The 13,828-nt window shown below is 52.9% G+C and overlaps 1 protein-coding gene across 10 annotated transcripts in view; it reads left to right on the top strand.

Annotated features, from left to right (window-relative positions):
* LOC101046714 (intraflagellar transport protein 122 homolog) overlaps positions 1-13,828 on the top strand; it is an 85,336-nt gene that overhangs the window by 65,276 nt on the left and 6,232 nt on the right. For 3 of the 10 annotated variants that reach the window (XM_074404144.1, XM_074404149.1, XM_074404151.1), the window contains 8 exons: positions 956-1,053; positions 6,400-6,500; positions 8,468-8,633; positions 9,531-9,642; positions 10,859-10,984; positions 12,452-12,531; positions 12,905-13,069; positions 13,497-13,823. In XM_074404144.1, coding sequence (XP_074260245.1) covers positions 956-1,053; positions 6,400-6,500; positions 8,468-8,633; positions 9,531-9,642; positions 10,859-10,984; positions 12,452-12,531; positions 12,905-13,069; positions 13,497-13,586 — 938 coding nt within the window. In that variant the 3' untranslated portion in view covers positions 13,587-13,823. The other 7 variants (XM_074404148.1, XM_003926155.4, XR_012518750.1 and 4 more) reach the window with 6 other exon arrangements.

Genomic DNA, 13,828 nt, shown 5'->3' with positions numbered 1-13,828 from the left:
AATGTGGTGTGTTATCTTTTTCCAGTTTGCCCCTTAGAATGGTATGAGGGCCATCTAAGGGTTACGGTTGGCGGGTCCAGCCCTGCATTGCTAATTCAGAACATGTCTCTCCCCTGCTACCTGGGAGCCCATAGCTGGACCTGGGTGAGCACTGGGTTTTAAAATCTTTTAATTAAAGGAGAAGATGAACAAGAGATGGCTTTACAATAGCACACTCCAGATTCTTACTCATCCCAGCCAAGAAAACAGTTTCAATGTTGCTTTCTTTCACAATATGATGGACTGAGGGCGTCCTGGAAATGGAAGAGACAAGGAGATGTTCTTCTCCACTGGACAATGCCAGATGCAGGGGTGGGAAAAACACTGGAATGGAAGCCACAGGTGGCTTGTAGCAAGTCACAGTACTTCCTGAGCTCTGCATGCCCATCTGCCCTGTGGGAGTACCCTTGTCCTAGTCCCTTTGTAAAGTTGCTGGGAGCCTCACAGAGCCATGCTTACAGTTTGAAAATTGTCAAGCCCAGGTGTAAGGTGGCATTTTTCTGTTCTGGCCAGTGGCTTATGCTTCTGATAGAAGCAGCAGAGGGAAGAGGCATGAGATGAGCATGAATGCAGTTGGTGTCTGCCTGCCCTTGTCCCAGCAGGCTCTTCTGGCATGTCTGGGGTCGTGCTGCAGCTGTCTCTCCCTGAGAGGGTGCAGTGAGATCTGGAAAAAATAACCTGAAACTCCCTAGCTTTATGCCCTTCCCACCTAAGACTTCACCGTCCTGGAGTGGCCCCTACTCCTAAGCAGAGTGCCTTTCCCATCACTATACTTTGTCCCTCACCCTGGCACAGACACTGTGTGGTGGGAGAACTGATGCTGGCCAAAGTGCTGTTGCCTGGCCCCCTCCTCCTGCGGCCAGGTGGCAGCCACAGACACTCTTTGACACTTTGCCCTCCCACCCACTGCACACAGCAGATCCTGCCCAGAAGGATGTGATGCTTGGCAAGTTCCACCACTTTCAGCGTTTGGCAGAGCTGTACCATGGCTACCATGCCATCCATCGCCACACGGTAAGGTGGCTGGGTCACTGGCACCTAAGGGTACTGTCTGCTGAGCTGGGGGCCCCAGGCGTGTCTAAAGAGCAGCAGATTAGAAGGAAAGTAGCCCACTGGTCACAGTGAACTGCTGAGGAATCTTGGTCTCCTCTGGGCAGAAAAAGTTTGGTTTTCCTTGATTGACTATTTGTCTGCCATGCATCACGCAGTGGGCTTCTGAATTATAAGCCAGAGCTGGAATGGGTCTTGCTAGTTGCTCAGTGCAGGCTTTGACGACTTGGGCAAATTCTGCATTAACCAGCAAGTGGAGTGGGAGTTCCATGAGGCCCTCTTCTCCAATAAGGCAAAGGCCCAGGTTAACCAAAGGCTCGAGTTCCCTCCCTGGGCCTGCCAGTGGTTCTTCGGCAAGTCACTTTCCCTCTCTTCCCTCAGTTTCCTTCTCTGTGAAACAAGTGTTGGCTTGGTCTCCAGAAACTGAAGTAGTTCTTTTTAGTCACTCCCTAATTCCTTTGAGAAAGCCATTTTAAATCTGTCTCGTGGCAATGGGGAACAGGTGATGGATTGTCAACAGCCTCTTCATCCACTGTATCTCCTCAATCACCCAACAGATGTTGAGCACTTAGTACCTAGTAGTCAGTGTACTGAGGGATTCATTGTATCAAGTCATTTCCTCCTTTCAACCACACTTTGAGGAAAGGACTGTTGTTTTTTGTTTTTTGTGTTTTTTTGAGACAGAGTTTCGCTCTTGTTACCCAGGCTGGAGTGCAGTGGCGCGATCTCGGCTCACCGCAACCTCCGCCTCCTGGGTTCAGGCAATTCTCCTGCCTCAGCCTCCTGAGTAGCTGGGATTACAGGCACGCGCCACCATGCCCAGCTAATTTTTTGTATTTTTAGTAGAGACGGGGTTTCACCATGTTGACCAGGATGGTCTCGATCTCTTGACCTTGTGATCCACCCGCCTTGGCCTCCCAAAGTGCTGGGATTACAGGCGTGAGCCACCGCGCCTGGCCAAGGAAAGGACTGTTCTCCTCATTTTACCAGATGACAGTGAGGCACTACACAAAGGGGTCTCACAGTGAGTTGGTGCAAAAGTAACTGCAGTTTAAGACTGAATTTTAAATCATTATAACTAGGCTGAAACACATCTTTATTAATCAAACTAGTAACCATTACGATCAACATGTTTTTGCCAGTGAGAAATAAGTTTATTACTGTAGCATAGAATTCCATACATCAGGATTCAGTGAGCTCTTGGAAAGTATTTTCTGCATCCTGCTGGTTGTGGAAGCATTTTCCCTGCAAAAAGGTGTTAAGATGCTTGAAGAAGTGGTAGTTGGTTGGCAAGAGGTCAAGTGAATATGGTGGATGAGGCAAAACTTCGCAGACCAGTTGATTCAACTTTTGAAGCACTGGTTGTGTGACATGCAGTCAGGTGTTGTGGAGAAGAATTGGGCCCTTTCTGTTGACCAGTGCTGGCTGCAGGTGTTGTAGTTTTCAGTGCAGCTCCTCAATTTGCTGAGCATACTTCTCAAATGTAATCGTTTCACCAGGATTCCGAAAGCTGTAGTGGATTAACAGCAGACCACCAACAGTGACCATGACCTTTTTTTGGTGCAAGTTTGGCTTTGGGAACTGCTTTGGAGCTGCTTCTTGGTGCAGCCACAGAGCTGGTCATCACCGGTTGTCATATAAAGTCCACTTTTTGTCACACATCAATCTGATTGAGAAATGGTTTGTTTTTGTTGCGTAGAATAAGAGAAGACAGCACTTCAAAACGACTATTTTTTCATTTTTGATCAGCTCATGAGGCATCCACTTTTCAAGCTGTTTTACCTTTCCAATTTGCTTCAAATGCTGAATAACCAGAATGGTCGATGTTGAGTTAGTCGGCCACTTCTCATGTGGTTGTAAAAGGATTGGTTTTGATGATTGCTCTTAATTGGTCTTTGTCAACTACTGACAGCTAACCACTACGCTCCTCATCTTCAAGGCTCTCCTTTGCAAAACGTTTTGAACCACCACTGCATTGTACATTGGTTAGCAGTTCCTGGGCCAAGTGCACTGTTGATGTTACAGTCGTCTCTGCTGCTTTATGACCCACTTTGAACTCGAATAAGAAAATCACTTGTTTGCATTTTGTCTAACATCATTTCCATAGTCTAAAATGAGCATAAACAGCAAAACAAAGCAATAAATACCCATTGAAATGATGTATAACATAACCACATTTAAGAATGTATTCCAATATCAAACAGCAAATTCCAGAGCCAGTATGTGAGTCTCAGCAGGCTGGCACTGGAGCTTATGTTCCTAGCCTTTCCTTCCCTGTGTCCTTTTAGAGAGAGCAGGCTAGTATGTTGATTTAGTGGATAAACTCAAGAGCCCTCACACACAGATGACACCGTGTTGTTTATCTTCTCTGGCCTTTAGCTTCCTTCTCTATGAAATAGGGATAACAGCAGTATCTACTTGATGGGATTGTTGTGAGGATTAGACAAGTTAATATTGGAAAAGCACTTAGAAGAGTACTCAGCACAGAGTGACCCTAGGTGGCAGCTATCCTTGCTGCTGCTCCAGGCAAGGCTTCACACCAGCTTTCCCTGGACTGCTTCCTCTGGCTGGGCATCTAGCATTTCTGTTTTTTCAGAGATAAGGTCTCTGTCACCCAAGGTGGACTGTAGTGGCATGATCATAGTTCGTGGCAGCTTCAAACTGCTTGACTCAAGCAATCCTCCTGCATAAGCCTCCCAGAGCACTGGGATTATAGGAGTGAGCCACCACAGCCAGCCTTCTTGCAGTTCTTTGACCTCCTGAATGCCCTGCCTTTCACCCTGGGCACTTCTTTCCCTCTAATCTGTGTTGACCTCTCACAGCGTATTTTTTGCGTCTTGGGAAGGTCTGGCAAGAAGGACTCCTGTGACAGGCTCTGTGCAGGCCAACCATCAATCTAGTGTCACATCTCTACCCACAGCAGGGTCAGTGGTCTCAAGGGACCTCATCTTCCCTTACAGTCTTTACCTTTCAAAACGAGACCCCCTCAGGGTTCCTCATCTTTATCAGGTGCTCACCTGGAGAGAAGCTACCACAAAAGGAGCCCAGAGTCAACTTAGGCTAGAAGTCAGGGCCCAGCTCAGCCTCAGTTTGCCTAAGCCACTCCGGAGCCTGGCTCTCAGCTCCTTCCCTCAGATTTTTCTTTTTATTTTTCTTTTTTCTTTTTCTTTTTTTTTTTTTTTTTTTTTTAAGATGGAGTTTCACCATGATGGCCAGGCTGGTCTTGAACTCCTGACCTCAGGTGATCCACCCACCACAGCCTCCCAAAGTGCTAGGATTATAGGCGTGAGCCACCGCGCCTGGCTCCCTCAGACTTTTCTCCTGCTGTTCCCTGTCCTGTTCCTCACCTGGGGCATGAGGCTGAGGGCTCCTCTCCGTAACAGCTGAGCTCTGCTCCAGGACCTACATGGGGCTGGGAGCTAAGGGGCCTCAGACCAGCTGGGGCCCTGGCTCTTAGCTGAATCTTCTTCATTGGGTCATTCCTTTATTCAACAAATGCCTACTGTGTGACAGACCCTGTGATGAGACCTGGCAACATAGTGGTGAACAAAACATTGTCACTGCAACCAGTCCTAGTTTAGCAAACAAAACAGTCCCTCAAGGGAAAAGCTTAGAGGCCTGTAAAGAGACTTCCTGGAGGAGGTAGCCCCTCAACCAGGGAAAGGAGACAAGTAAAAATGGGGCAAGTGAAGTGGAGGAGGAGAAGGAAAGGTCACAGCCTGTGCAAAGACCTGGAGGTGAGTGATAGTTTGTGGTTCAGCATCCAGGGCCCAGCAGAGCAGCACTGATTCAGGGCAAGACTGGAAAGGGAAGTTTCAGGTCCTTCCTGGATACATAGCTTCTTTCCCAGAGGAAAGGACTCCCCTCCTACCTGTTCTCTCTAGGACATTACTTAGCTTCCCTACCTAGTGCAATAGAACCAGAGGCAGACTTCATCCTGGTTTTTACCCTGTAAAAGGATATAATCTCAGGTTTTCTTGGGTTCTTGGAGCTAACAGAAGCTATAGAAATTTAAGTGGGAATTACAGAGAAAATTCTAAGCTCTGAACTGAAGAAGTGTGGAGCAAAGTGAGTCCTCAGAGTGTAGACCAGTTAGGGGAAGCTTTGGTGGCTCAGTGATGAGTAGAGCCTAACAAGATCCTTCAGGAAATATCAGTTTATTACCATGTAAGTGCTCACAAGAAAGAGAAGTGGCTGGGCTGCTTTAATCCTCACCATCTAAAGCCTTATTAGAAATCGACAATCTCAGTTTATAGACAGTTTGTCACATGCCTTCAAAATAAGATCTTCTTAGCCGGGCGCGGTGGCTCAAGCCTGTAATCCCAGCACTTTGGGAGGCTGAGGCGGGTGGATCACAAGGTCGAGAGATCGAGACCAACCTGGTCGACATGGTGAAACCCCGTCTCTACTAAAAATATACAAAAAATTAGCTGGGCATGGTGGCACGTGCCTGTAATCCCAGCTACTCAGGAGGCTGAGGCAGGAGAATTGCCTGAACCCGGGAGGCGGAGGTTGCGGTGAGCCGAGATCGTGCCATTGCACTCCAGCCTGGGTAACAAGAGCAAAACTCCGTCTCAAAAAAAAAAAAAAAAAAAAAGATCTTCTTAACCTTTTATGACCCCACACAGAAAACTCCCTATTTGTCTGCTGAGATTCTGGCAGCCTCTAGATACAGAAGACTAATCATTCCACTCATGTGCTAAGCACCTCCTGTTAGGGCCTATGCCAGGAGCCAGGGAAATGGGTCAGCAGTTGCAGAACTCCACTTGTGTGCTCGTTTGGTGGCACATCAGCCAGGCTGCTATTGGAAAGCACAGAAGAGGCCTGTGAGTTCATGTTGAAGAGGGCCAAGTGCTTCTGTTGAAAGTCAGGCTTATATGGATCAGGGATCACGTCTTCAATTGCATAGAAAGTCCTCTCTTTTAGAGCTAAGTGGAGACAACTTGAGTTCAGTGAAATGGAATCATTACCAACTCCAGAGGCAGTACAGCTTGGAAGACATTCTTGGGCTTTGTAATCAGACCTGTGTTTGAAATGCAGCTCAGCTCTGTTCTAGTTGGTGACTTGGGCAAATCATCTATCTAGGTGTCAGTTTCCTTATCAATACTGTGAGGATAAAAATGCATGCCACAAGGTTATGTCTCACCAGATGAGACAGTGGCTGTATGGTGCCCAGCACACAGTAGGTGCTCAATAATCAGGGTCACTGCTGTTGATGTCACTCAGAATTATTGGTGCCCGCCTTCTGGCCTAGCTCAGCAGCAGCTCAGTTGAGGGACTCAATTTCTGTTTGCTTTTCTCTCACTGCAGGAGGATCCATTCAGTGTCCATGGGCCTGAAACTCTTTTCAACATCTCCAGGTTCCTGCTGCACAGCCTGCCCAAGGACACCCCCTCCGGCATCTCTAAAGTGTATCCTTTCTCTTACCCCTCCCCCATCCCACCCCACTTGTCTGATGGCCCCAAGAAGTTCTTTCTCGAGCACATTCCTGGCAGAACCTTCCTCTCTCAGCAGCCCTCAAGAGAAGAGAGAGAGCTCACCCTCCCTCTGCTGTTTGGCTGTAGAGGCTCAGCAGGGAGGCCCAGGGGCCTGGGCCAAGAGAATAAGAGTTTTCAGGGCTCTCTGAGCTGAGCCCAGCCATAAATCTCTGGCCAACACACTGTCCCAATCCCTCCTAGAACTCACAGATGAGAGATTGTAATGGAAGAAGCACCAGGCCTTCGGGCTTGGAATCTTGGGTACTTCCCCAGACTGGGGAGCAGGAGCGTTTGTTCAGCCCAGGTATACAGAGCAGCTGCTGTGCCCCAATCCCTAGACCAGGTGCCAGGTGACAAAGCTGCCATCAAGGGTGGAGGTCACAAGTTAGAGCCTGGTCCGGTGGATGTGTGCTGTGTCTCAGGGTGGAATGAGGCTGAGGTCAGGGCCATGCTCCAGGAAGGCTACCTGGAATAGGTGCTGTCCGTCATGCAGGCCAAGGCAGCCAGGGAAGGTGGACGAGTCGATGTTCCAGGGGAGAGTCCAGGATGTAGAGAGGCAAGGCAGGTGTGTGGAAGGAGGTGAGGGGCCCTGAAGGAGAGGGGCTGGAGAGGCAGCAGGCCCCGAGGCCTGAGGGCCTACCTTTGTGTTTGCCTCTCCTTCTATAGCCAGTGAGGGCCACAGTGGGGCCATAAATAGAACAGGGGCGTGAAGGGCCTGTGCAGTCAGATACTGGATCGTTACCAGGCAGTGATCCAGATCTTTAAGGTCTTAGATGTCATGAGACATAATTGTCCCTGTTATTTTCTAAACCTCACTGTACTCAGCTCCTTCCCAGCCCCGGCCCCGCCTGCCCGCTGTAAGGAAAACCCACTCCACTGGAGAAGGCCCAGAGCTGCTTGTTTTAAGAATTGGCTTCTCTGGGGGATTCCAGGTCCATCATTTACATTTCAGGGGAAACACCCCCAAATCACGGGTTGCCTTCCTGGAGTAACACCCCTGCTGCAGGTGTCTCCGTCTTGCCCCATAGGAGCAGTCAGTGCCATGCCTCTGGGGGCTGAGCACCTGTACCCATCATTTCTAGCAAGTTCAGTTTGAGTCAACAGCTTGATGGAACCCCTGCACTAAGCCTCACCCTGTGCCATCCCCTGGGGACCTGGAAATGACTCCTGACAGTCCCTGACTTTGAGGCATGGTAGAGACACAGAAGGACACTCTCCACAGAACTGCTGAAGTGGACGGGGCTGCACTGTGGAGGGCGGAGGGCGGAGGGTGGAGGACAGGAGCAGGAGCACTGGGAGGGAGGTGGGGAGGAAGGCTAGGAGGGCCTGGGCACAGCCGGCATTGGAGGTGACCTGAGAGGAGAGCACAAAGGCTCGTCAGCCTCTGGCCGAGGAGCTTCAAAGCTGCAGCTCAGAAACCGCCCACAAGGCCTTCAGAGGAAGGACGGGCTGGCAGAAGGGTGCACCCAGGGGCCTCAGTAGAGCAGAGGGTGGCTCCTCAGGGAGTCTGGGACCAGGCCCCACCTGGCAGGGCCAAAGCAGAGTGCCCTTGGTGCCAGGTGTCCTAGGAAGGCCTGGCTAGCAGGGTCAGTGAGGCAGGAAGAGCCATTTTGGCCTAGTCAGGGTACAAGACGAGCCATCAGCAGGCCCAGAGATGCTAAGCAAGGTTAAACTATTAATAGAAACTACACTGTCTTTATCTCTGGAAAAATCCCTGGGCCTTGCTGTCCGAGAAATACACTCACCTCTCACAAGTGCACAGAGCCTTCCTCACGCTCTATCCTGTGCCCTCCTGGCACCAGCATGAGCTGTGTTCCAGCCTGGGGCTCACTCCAAGGATAGGTGGTCTCAGCTCCAGGGCCTGGTGCTGCCCCTGCTGTCCTTAACCCTGTTCATGGCAGAAAAATACTCTTCACCCTGGCCAAGCAGAGCAAGGCCCTAGGCGCATACAGGCTGGCCCGACACGCCTATGACAAGCTGCAAGGCCTGTATATCCCCACCAGATTCCAAAAGTCCATCGAGCTGGGTACCCTGACCATCCGCACCAAGCCATTCCACGACAGTGAGGTTAGGACACAGCACCCTTGGGCAGATGGCTTCTCCTCCACTCCGCTGAGGCCATCTCATGACCACTTGCCTGGCCTGGGTTCCATTTGAAGAGAGAGGCTGCAGCTCCCTCCAGGCTCTGTGCCCTCAGCTCAAGCCTGGCCGCACCAGCTCCCCTGTGCTTCCCTGTCCACCTCCTCTTCTCCTTGCAGCCCACTGTGCACCAGCCCCAGCCCGGCCTCCCTTGTTTCTTGCCCTCCCCTAGGCAAGCCCTGTACCTCTGTGCCCAAGTGGCTCTGCCTTTACCCCAAGCCTGGCTGCAGGGCTGACCCTCATTCTAGAAACCCCTGCCCTTTCTGTGGTTCTCCAGCAAATCTACCCCATGTTCTCTGCAGCCCGGGTCTATGCCCAGCCCCTGTTCCTTCAACCCAGCCAGCTGCTTTGTTTCACAGCCCTTCCCTCAAGCTCAGAGCAAGGACTTGCATCAGACAGACCTGGGTTCACATCCTAGCTCCACGCTTTCCTACCTCTGTCTCCACCTTTCTGCAGCTTGGTTTCCCCCTTTCCCACAGGTAGTTGTGAGGCTAAATTAGTCAGCACAAGCCATGTGCTCTGCACGGTGCCTGGAGCATGGTAAGTGGCTGGCCAAAGGTGGCAAGTCACTTTCATTCCTGCCAGGGGAAGAGTTCTGCTGAGCACTGTCTGTGGAGGTGTCTTGGGCAGGGGGCCCCAAGTGACAGGGCTTGGGAATTGGCAGGCCTTTATCCTACCTTCCTATAGCATGGAGCCCCCAGGCCCAGTGCCCCTTCCCTGCCTGCCCACCTGGGTGGCCTTTCCTCTCGGCAGCCAGGCCCCAGGGGGAAGAGGACACATGCCTGCCCAAGCCTGGCCCCTCGGGAGTCCGTGGTTGTTTTGTAGGAGCTGGTGCCTTTGTGCTACCGCTGCTCCACCAACAACCCGCTGCTGAACAACCTGGGCAACGTCTGCATCAACTGCCGCCAGCCCTTCGTCTTCTCTGCCTCTTCCTATGGTGAGTCCCTGCACCCTGGGCATGTGGGCGGGACAGCCTATGGGCGGCGAGGCTCACTCTACTGCTTGCGGGTCTCATTACATTGAGCAAGGCCCAAAGGCCTCTGAATGTCCCTGTTTGTGAAATAAGGACACTCTGACACCCACCTGTTTGACACAGAGTCACTGTCGGTGTTCCCAGAGATAGGACCCACTGCTGCCCAAAGCTGAAGCACCCACTCTGGGAACCTGGCACAAGGCTTTGCATAACAAAATGCCCCAGGACAAGAGGCCAGTGGCTTTACATTTAGACCAGGAGGCTGAGATCAGTTTTCAAGGCTCAGCTCCTTTGATGTTGACAGGGGATCAGAAGCCCCTTCCCAGGAGCTGAACAGAGGCTACAGACACATACAGAGAGACTGTCCCTGCGCACACACACAGACTACCCCTGCCCACACACAAACAGACTACCCCAGCACGCACACACACAAAGACTATCCCTGCGCGCGTGCACACACACACACACACACACACAGACTGCCCCTGTACACACACACAAAGAGACTATCCCTGCACACACACACACACACACAAAATCCCTGCACACACACACACACACACAGACTACCCCTGCACACACACACGCACACACATACACAGAGACTGCCCCTGCACACACACACAGACACTATCCCTGCACACACACACACGCACACACACAGAGACTACCCCTGCACACACACACAGACCACCCCTGCACACACACACAGACTATCCCTGCACACACAGACTGCCCCTGCACACACACACAGACTACCCCTGCACACATACAGACTGCCCCTGCACACACACACAGACTGCCCCTGCACACACACAGACTGCCCCTGCACACACACACAGACTGCCCCTGCACACACACACAGACTGCCCCTGCACACACACAGACTGCCCGTGCACACACACACAGACTGCCCCTGCACACACAGACTATCCCTGCACACATATAGACTGCCCCTGCACACACACACAGACTGCCCCTGCACACAAACACGCAGACTGCCCCTGCACACACACATGCAGACACTACCCCTGCACACACAAGAGATTTCCCCTGCTGCCTCTTCTTGCTTTTGGAGAAGCTGCAAGTGGGTTGAGAAGGAACTCTATGGTCATCCCACCTGCCCAGTGGCAAGTTCCTTGCAAGCTAGCTGCCTCAGCCCTTTCTGCATGCCCTCCAGACGTGCTACACTTGGTTGAGTTCTGCCTGGAGGAGGGGATCACTGATGAAGAAGCCATCTCCCTCATTGACCTGGAGGCACCGAGACCCAAGCGAGAAGACAGACAGCGGGAGATCATAAACAACAGTATCCATGCTCTTGGCCAGAACCTACGTGTGCAGCCATATGAGAGGCCTGGGGCCAGGCAGGAAGCAGGAGGGCCCAGGGATGACAGGTCATGCTGAGCCTGCCCTGTGTCCCTAGAGAGATTGGAGAGGCCCGCGTGGGACAGACAGGGACCAGAGGTGGGCAGAGGGCTGGCCAGGGCCTGAGGAGCCAGAGTGGCAACTGGCACTTTGGTCTTCCCGTGTGGGTCTCCCACTCTCCCCTAGCCCCTAAAAGGCACTGGCTGTGCCTCCGTGCATAGCTCCTACATAGCTAACATGGGATATGATGTCAGTGTTGGCCCTGAGCTCTTCCACTCAGGTCACTTTTGCATGCAGGTGGCACAGTTCATGACTGACAGACAGGCTGAACAAGTGAAGGGTGTGCAAAGAAGCCCTGAGGAGAGGCAGCTCTGTGGCCCAGCGCTCACTCCGGTCGGTCACAGGCTGGCTCTGCCTCTCTTGGCTGTGCTTTTCTCTAGGGAGCTTCATTTTTTGGCAGCACCATGGTGCCCCTACAACATAGAGATGCCAGGAGTCCCACATCCCCTCAGCCTCATCACCCCCAGAAACGGCCAGCTCTCCTCTCAGCTGTGGTAGTGAAAGCCCCAGGGCACAGCTCAGCCTGCCCCTTTGGCCAGGAGAACGCACTGTTGGCCAGGCCAGGCCACACTTGCAGGCTGGCTTCTTGCAGGGAACAGCACACATATGGCCTCGGGCCTCGCTCCCTCCTACTGGCTGAGTCTGCAGGCGTAGAGGCTGTGAGGCTGCCTTTCCCGCAGCTCCCATGTGCTGCCACCCCCAGGGGCCACACTGGGAGGAGGGAAGCTCAGAGAGAGCTTCCCATCTTGCTGAAGGAGAGACAGATCCCACGTTGCCACCCAGGCTCCCACAGGTGCCACAGATGATGCGGGCTATGGTGTTGGCATATGGGTGCTATGCCAACTCCAACTTGACACTAGCAGTCTCCATGCCCTAGGCCTCCCTTGGGGACCCCTGCCGGTCTCTGTCACCAGCTCCACCACTGTGGGAGAGGGGCGGTTTCTGGGGACCTCCAGGTGAGTCTGACCCGGCCAGGGGTCAGTAGGGGCTCACCCCATCTGCTCCATCACAAGTGCCTGCAGACCCCCCAGCAGCCGCTGAGTGTTTCTCCAGGATCCCTGGGCCCGCCATCGCCTCCATGCCCACCCACAATGGCTCACAGGGCCTGCATGTGCTTCCTACTGGCCTTGGGAGCCATGACACTCATGGCCTGCAAGAGGAATGGGTGAGGGCGACAGGGCCAGCAGAGTCCCTTCTCTCTGCCTTCTCAGCCTGAGCCCCCATTGTCTGTCCACCTGGAAAACGGTTCAGCTGGTCTGGCTGCTCTTGAGTCTTCGCATGGGTGTAGGGTGGAGGCTAGGGTCTGTCTCCATCTCTTCTGATTCCATCCTTGACCAGACCCCTCCAGGCTCCCAGATTCTGCAGCTAGTGGAGACCAAGGACTCCATGGGAGATGAGGACCCGTTCACAGCTAAGCTGAGCTTTGAGGTAAGGGTGCCTCTCTGGGTGACCTGCAGGAGGGCAGCCTTCATCCCTTCTGTGCACATGGGGACCCTCAGCACAGTAACAGAAGAGGATTGGCCAGAACTTCCAGATGTGATGGCACGAGGGTGGGACAGGACCCCTTCCTGTGGGGTGTGGGAGCCATGGCTGCTTCTGAGGGACCATGGGCAAGGGCATAGGTCTGTGGACAGGAAGGCAGCTTCAGTTCTGGTGGGAGGAACTTGTCACTTGCGGAATTACCTGGGATTAGGAAGCAGATCCTCCCTTGCTACTGGCAAAGATTCCAGGATCATAATCCACACAAATGTGTCACTGTGGCTGAGTGAAGACACTGTGCCTCTTCCCACCCACCCTGCAGCAGGGCGGCTCAGAGTTTGTGCCGGTGGTGGTGAGCCGTCTGGTGCTGCGCTCCATGAGCCGCCGGGATGTCATCATCAAGCGCTGGCCCCCGCCCCTGAGGTGGCAGTACTTCCGCTCACTACTGCCTGATGCCTCCATTACTATGTGCCCCTCCTGCTTCCAGGTAGGTGGCCACTCCAGCAGCTCACGTGTGCCTCTCTCTGCCACTTTTCCCTTACCCAGATGTCCCTCTGGGAGGCCTGGCCCCTGGGAGGAGGAGCACATCCACAGCTCCAAGTTGGGAAAGAGATTTGGCTGTCCTCGCCCCTACTTGCATTCCATGTGCATCTAAAGTAGATTTCACCAGACTCTGTACTGTCCACACCCTCCCTAAATCCGGAAGGGCCAGCAACTGTATGTGCCTTTGACCTTCACTCAGAAAACAAGGAGCCCCACGGCCCCCTCCCATCTCCCCTTCCAACCCTCAAACAAAGGTGCTACAGGTCTGTGTCCAGCCATGACCACTGCCAAGTGCCCTCCCTTCGAGACGCAGTCCCGGCCCCAGGTGTAGGACTGATGAGCACTAGGGCTTTGGCCTGATCTTCCCTCAGATGTTCCACTCTGAGGACTACGAGCTGCTGGTTCTTCAGCACGGCTGCTGCCCCTACTGCCGCAGGCGCAAGGACGACCCTGGCCCATGACCAGCACCCTGGGGACAGCCTGCACCGTCTGCCTGCCTTGCGATCTGCTGGACTTTGAAGGAGGGTAAAGAGTTAAACTGTCAGAATGCATCTCTTGCCCAGATGAAGTTTGTGTTTTGGGGGGGGGGCCTTGTGTAACCACGGAATTCCTATTTATGGCATTTCATGCCTTGTAAATAGCACCAGGAGATGAGGAAGAGAATGTACATATATTTTCTAAGGAAAAAAATCTGTTACTTTCA

The sequence above is a fragment of the Saimiri boliviensis genome, chromosome 8 (assembly GCF_048565385.1).
Source record: "Saimiri boliviensis isolate mSaiBol1 chromosome 8, mSaiBol1.pri, whole genome shotgun sequence".
In the NCBI taxonomy this organism is placed as follows: domain Eukaryota; kingdom Metazoa; phylum Chordata; class Mammalia; order Primates; family Cebidae; genus Saimiri; species Saimiri boliviensis.
Note: the sequence above shows the minus strand (reverse complement) of the source record. Positions and strands in the feature narration are given on the sequence as shown.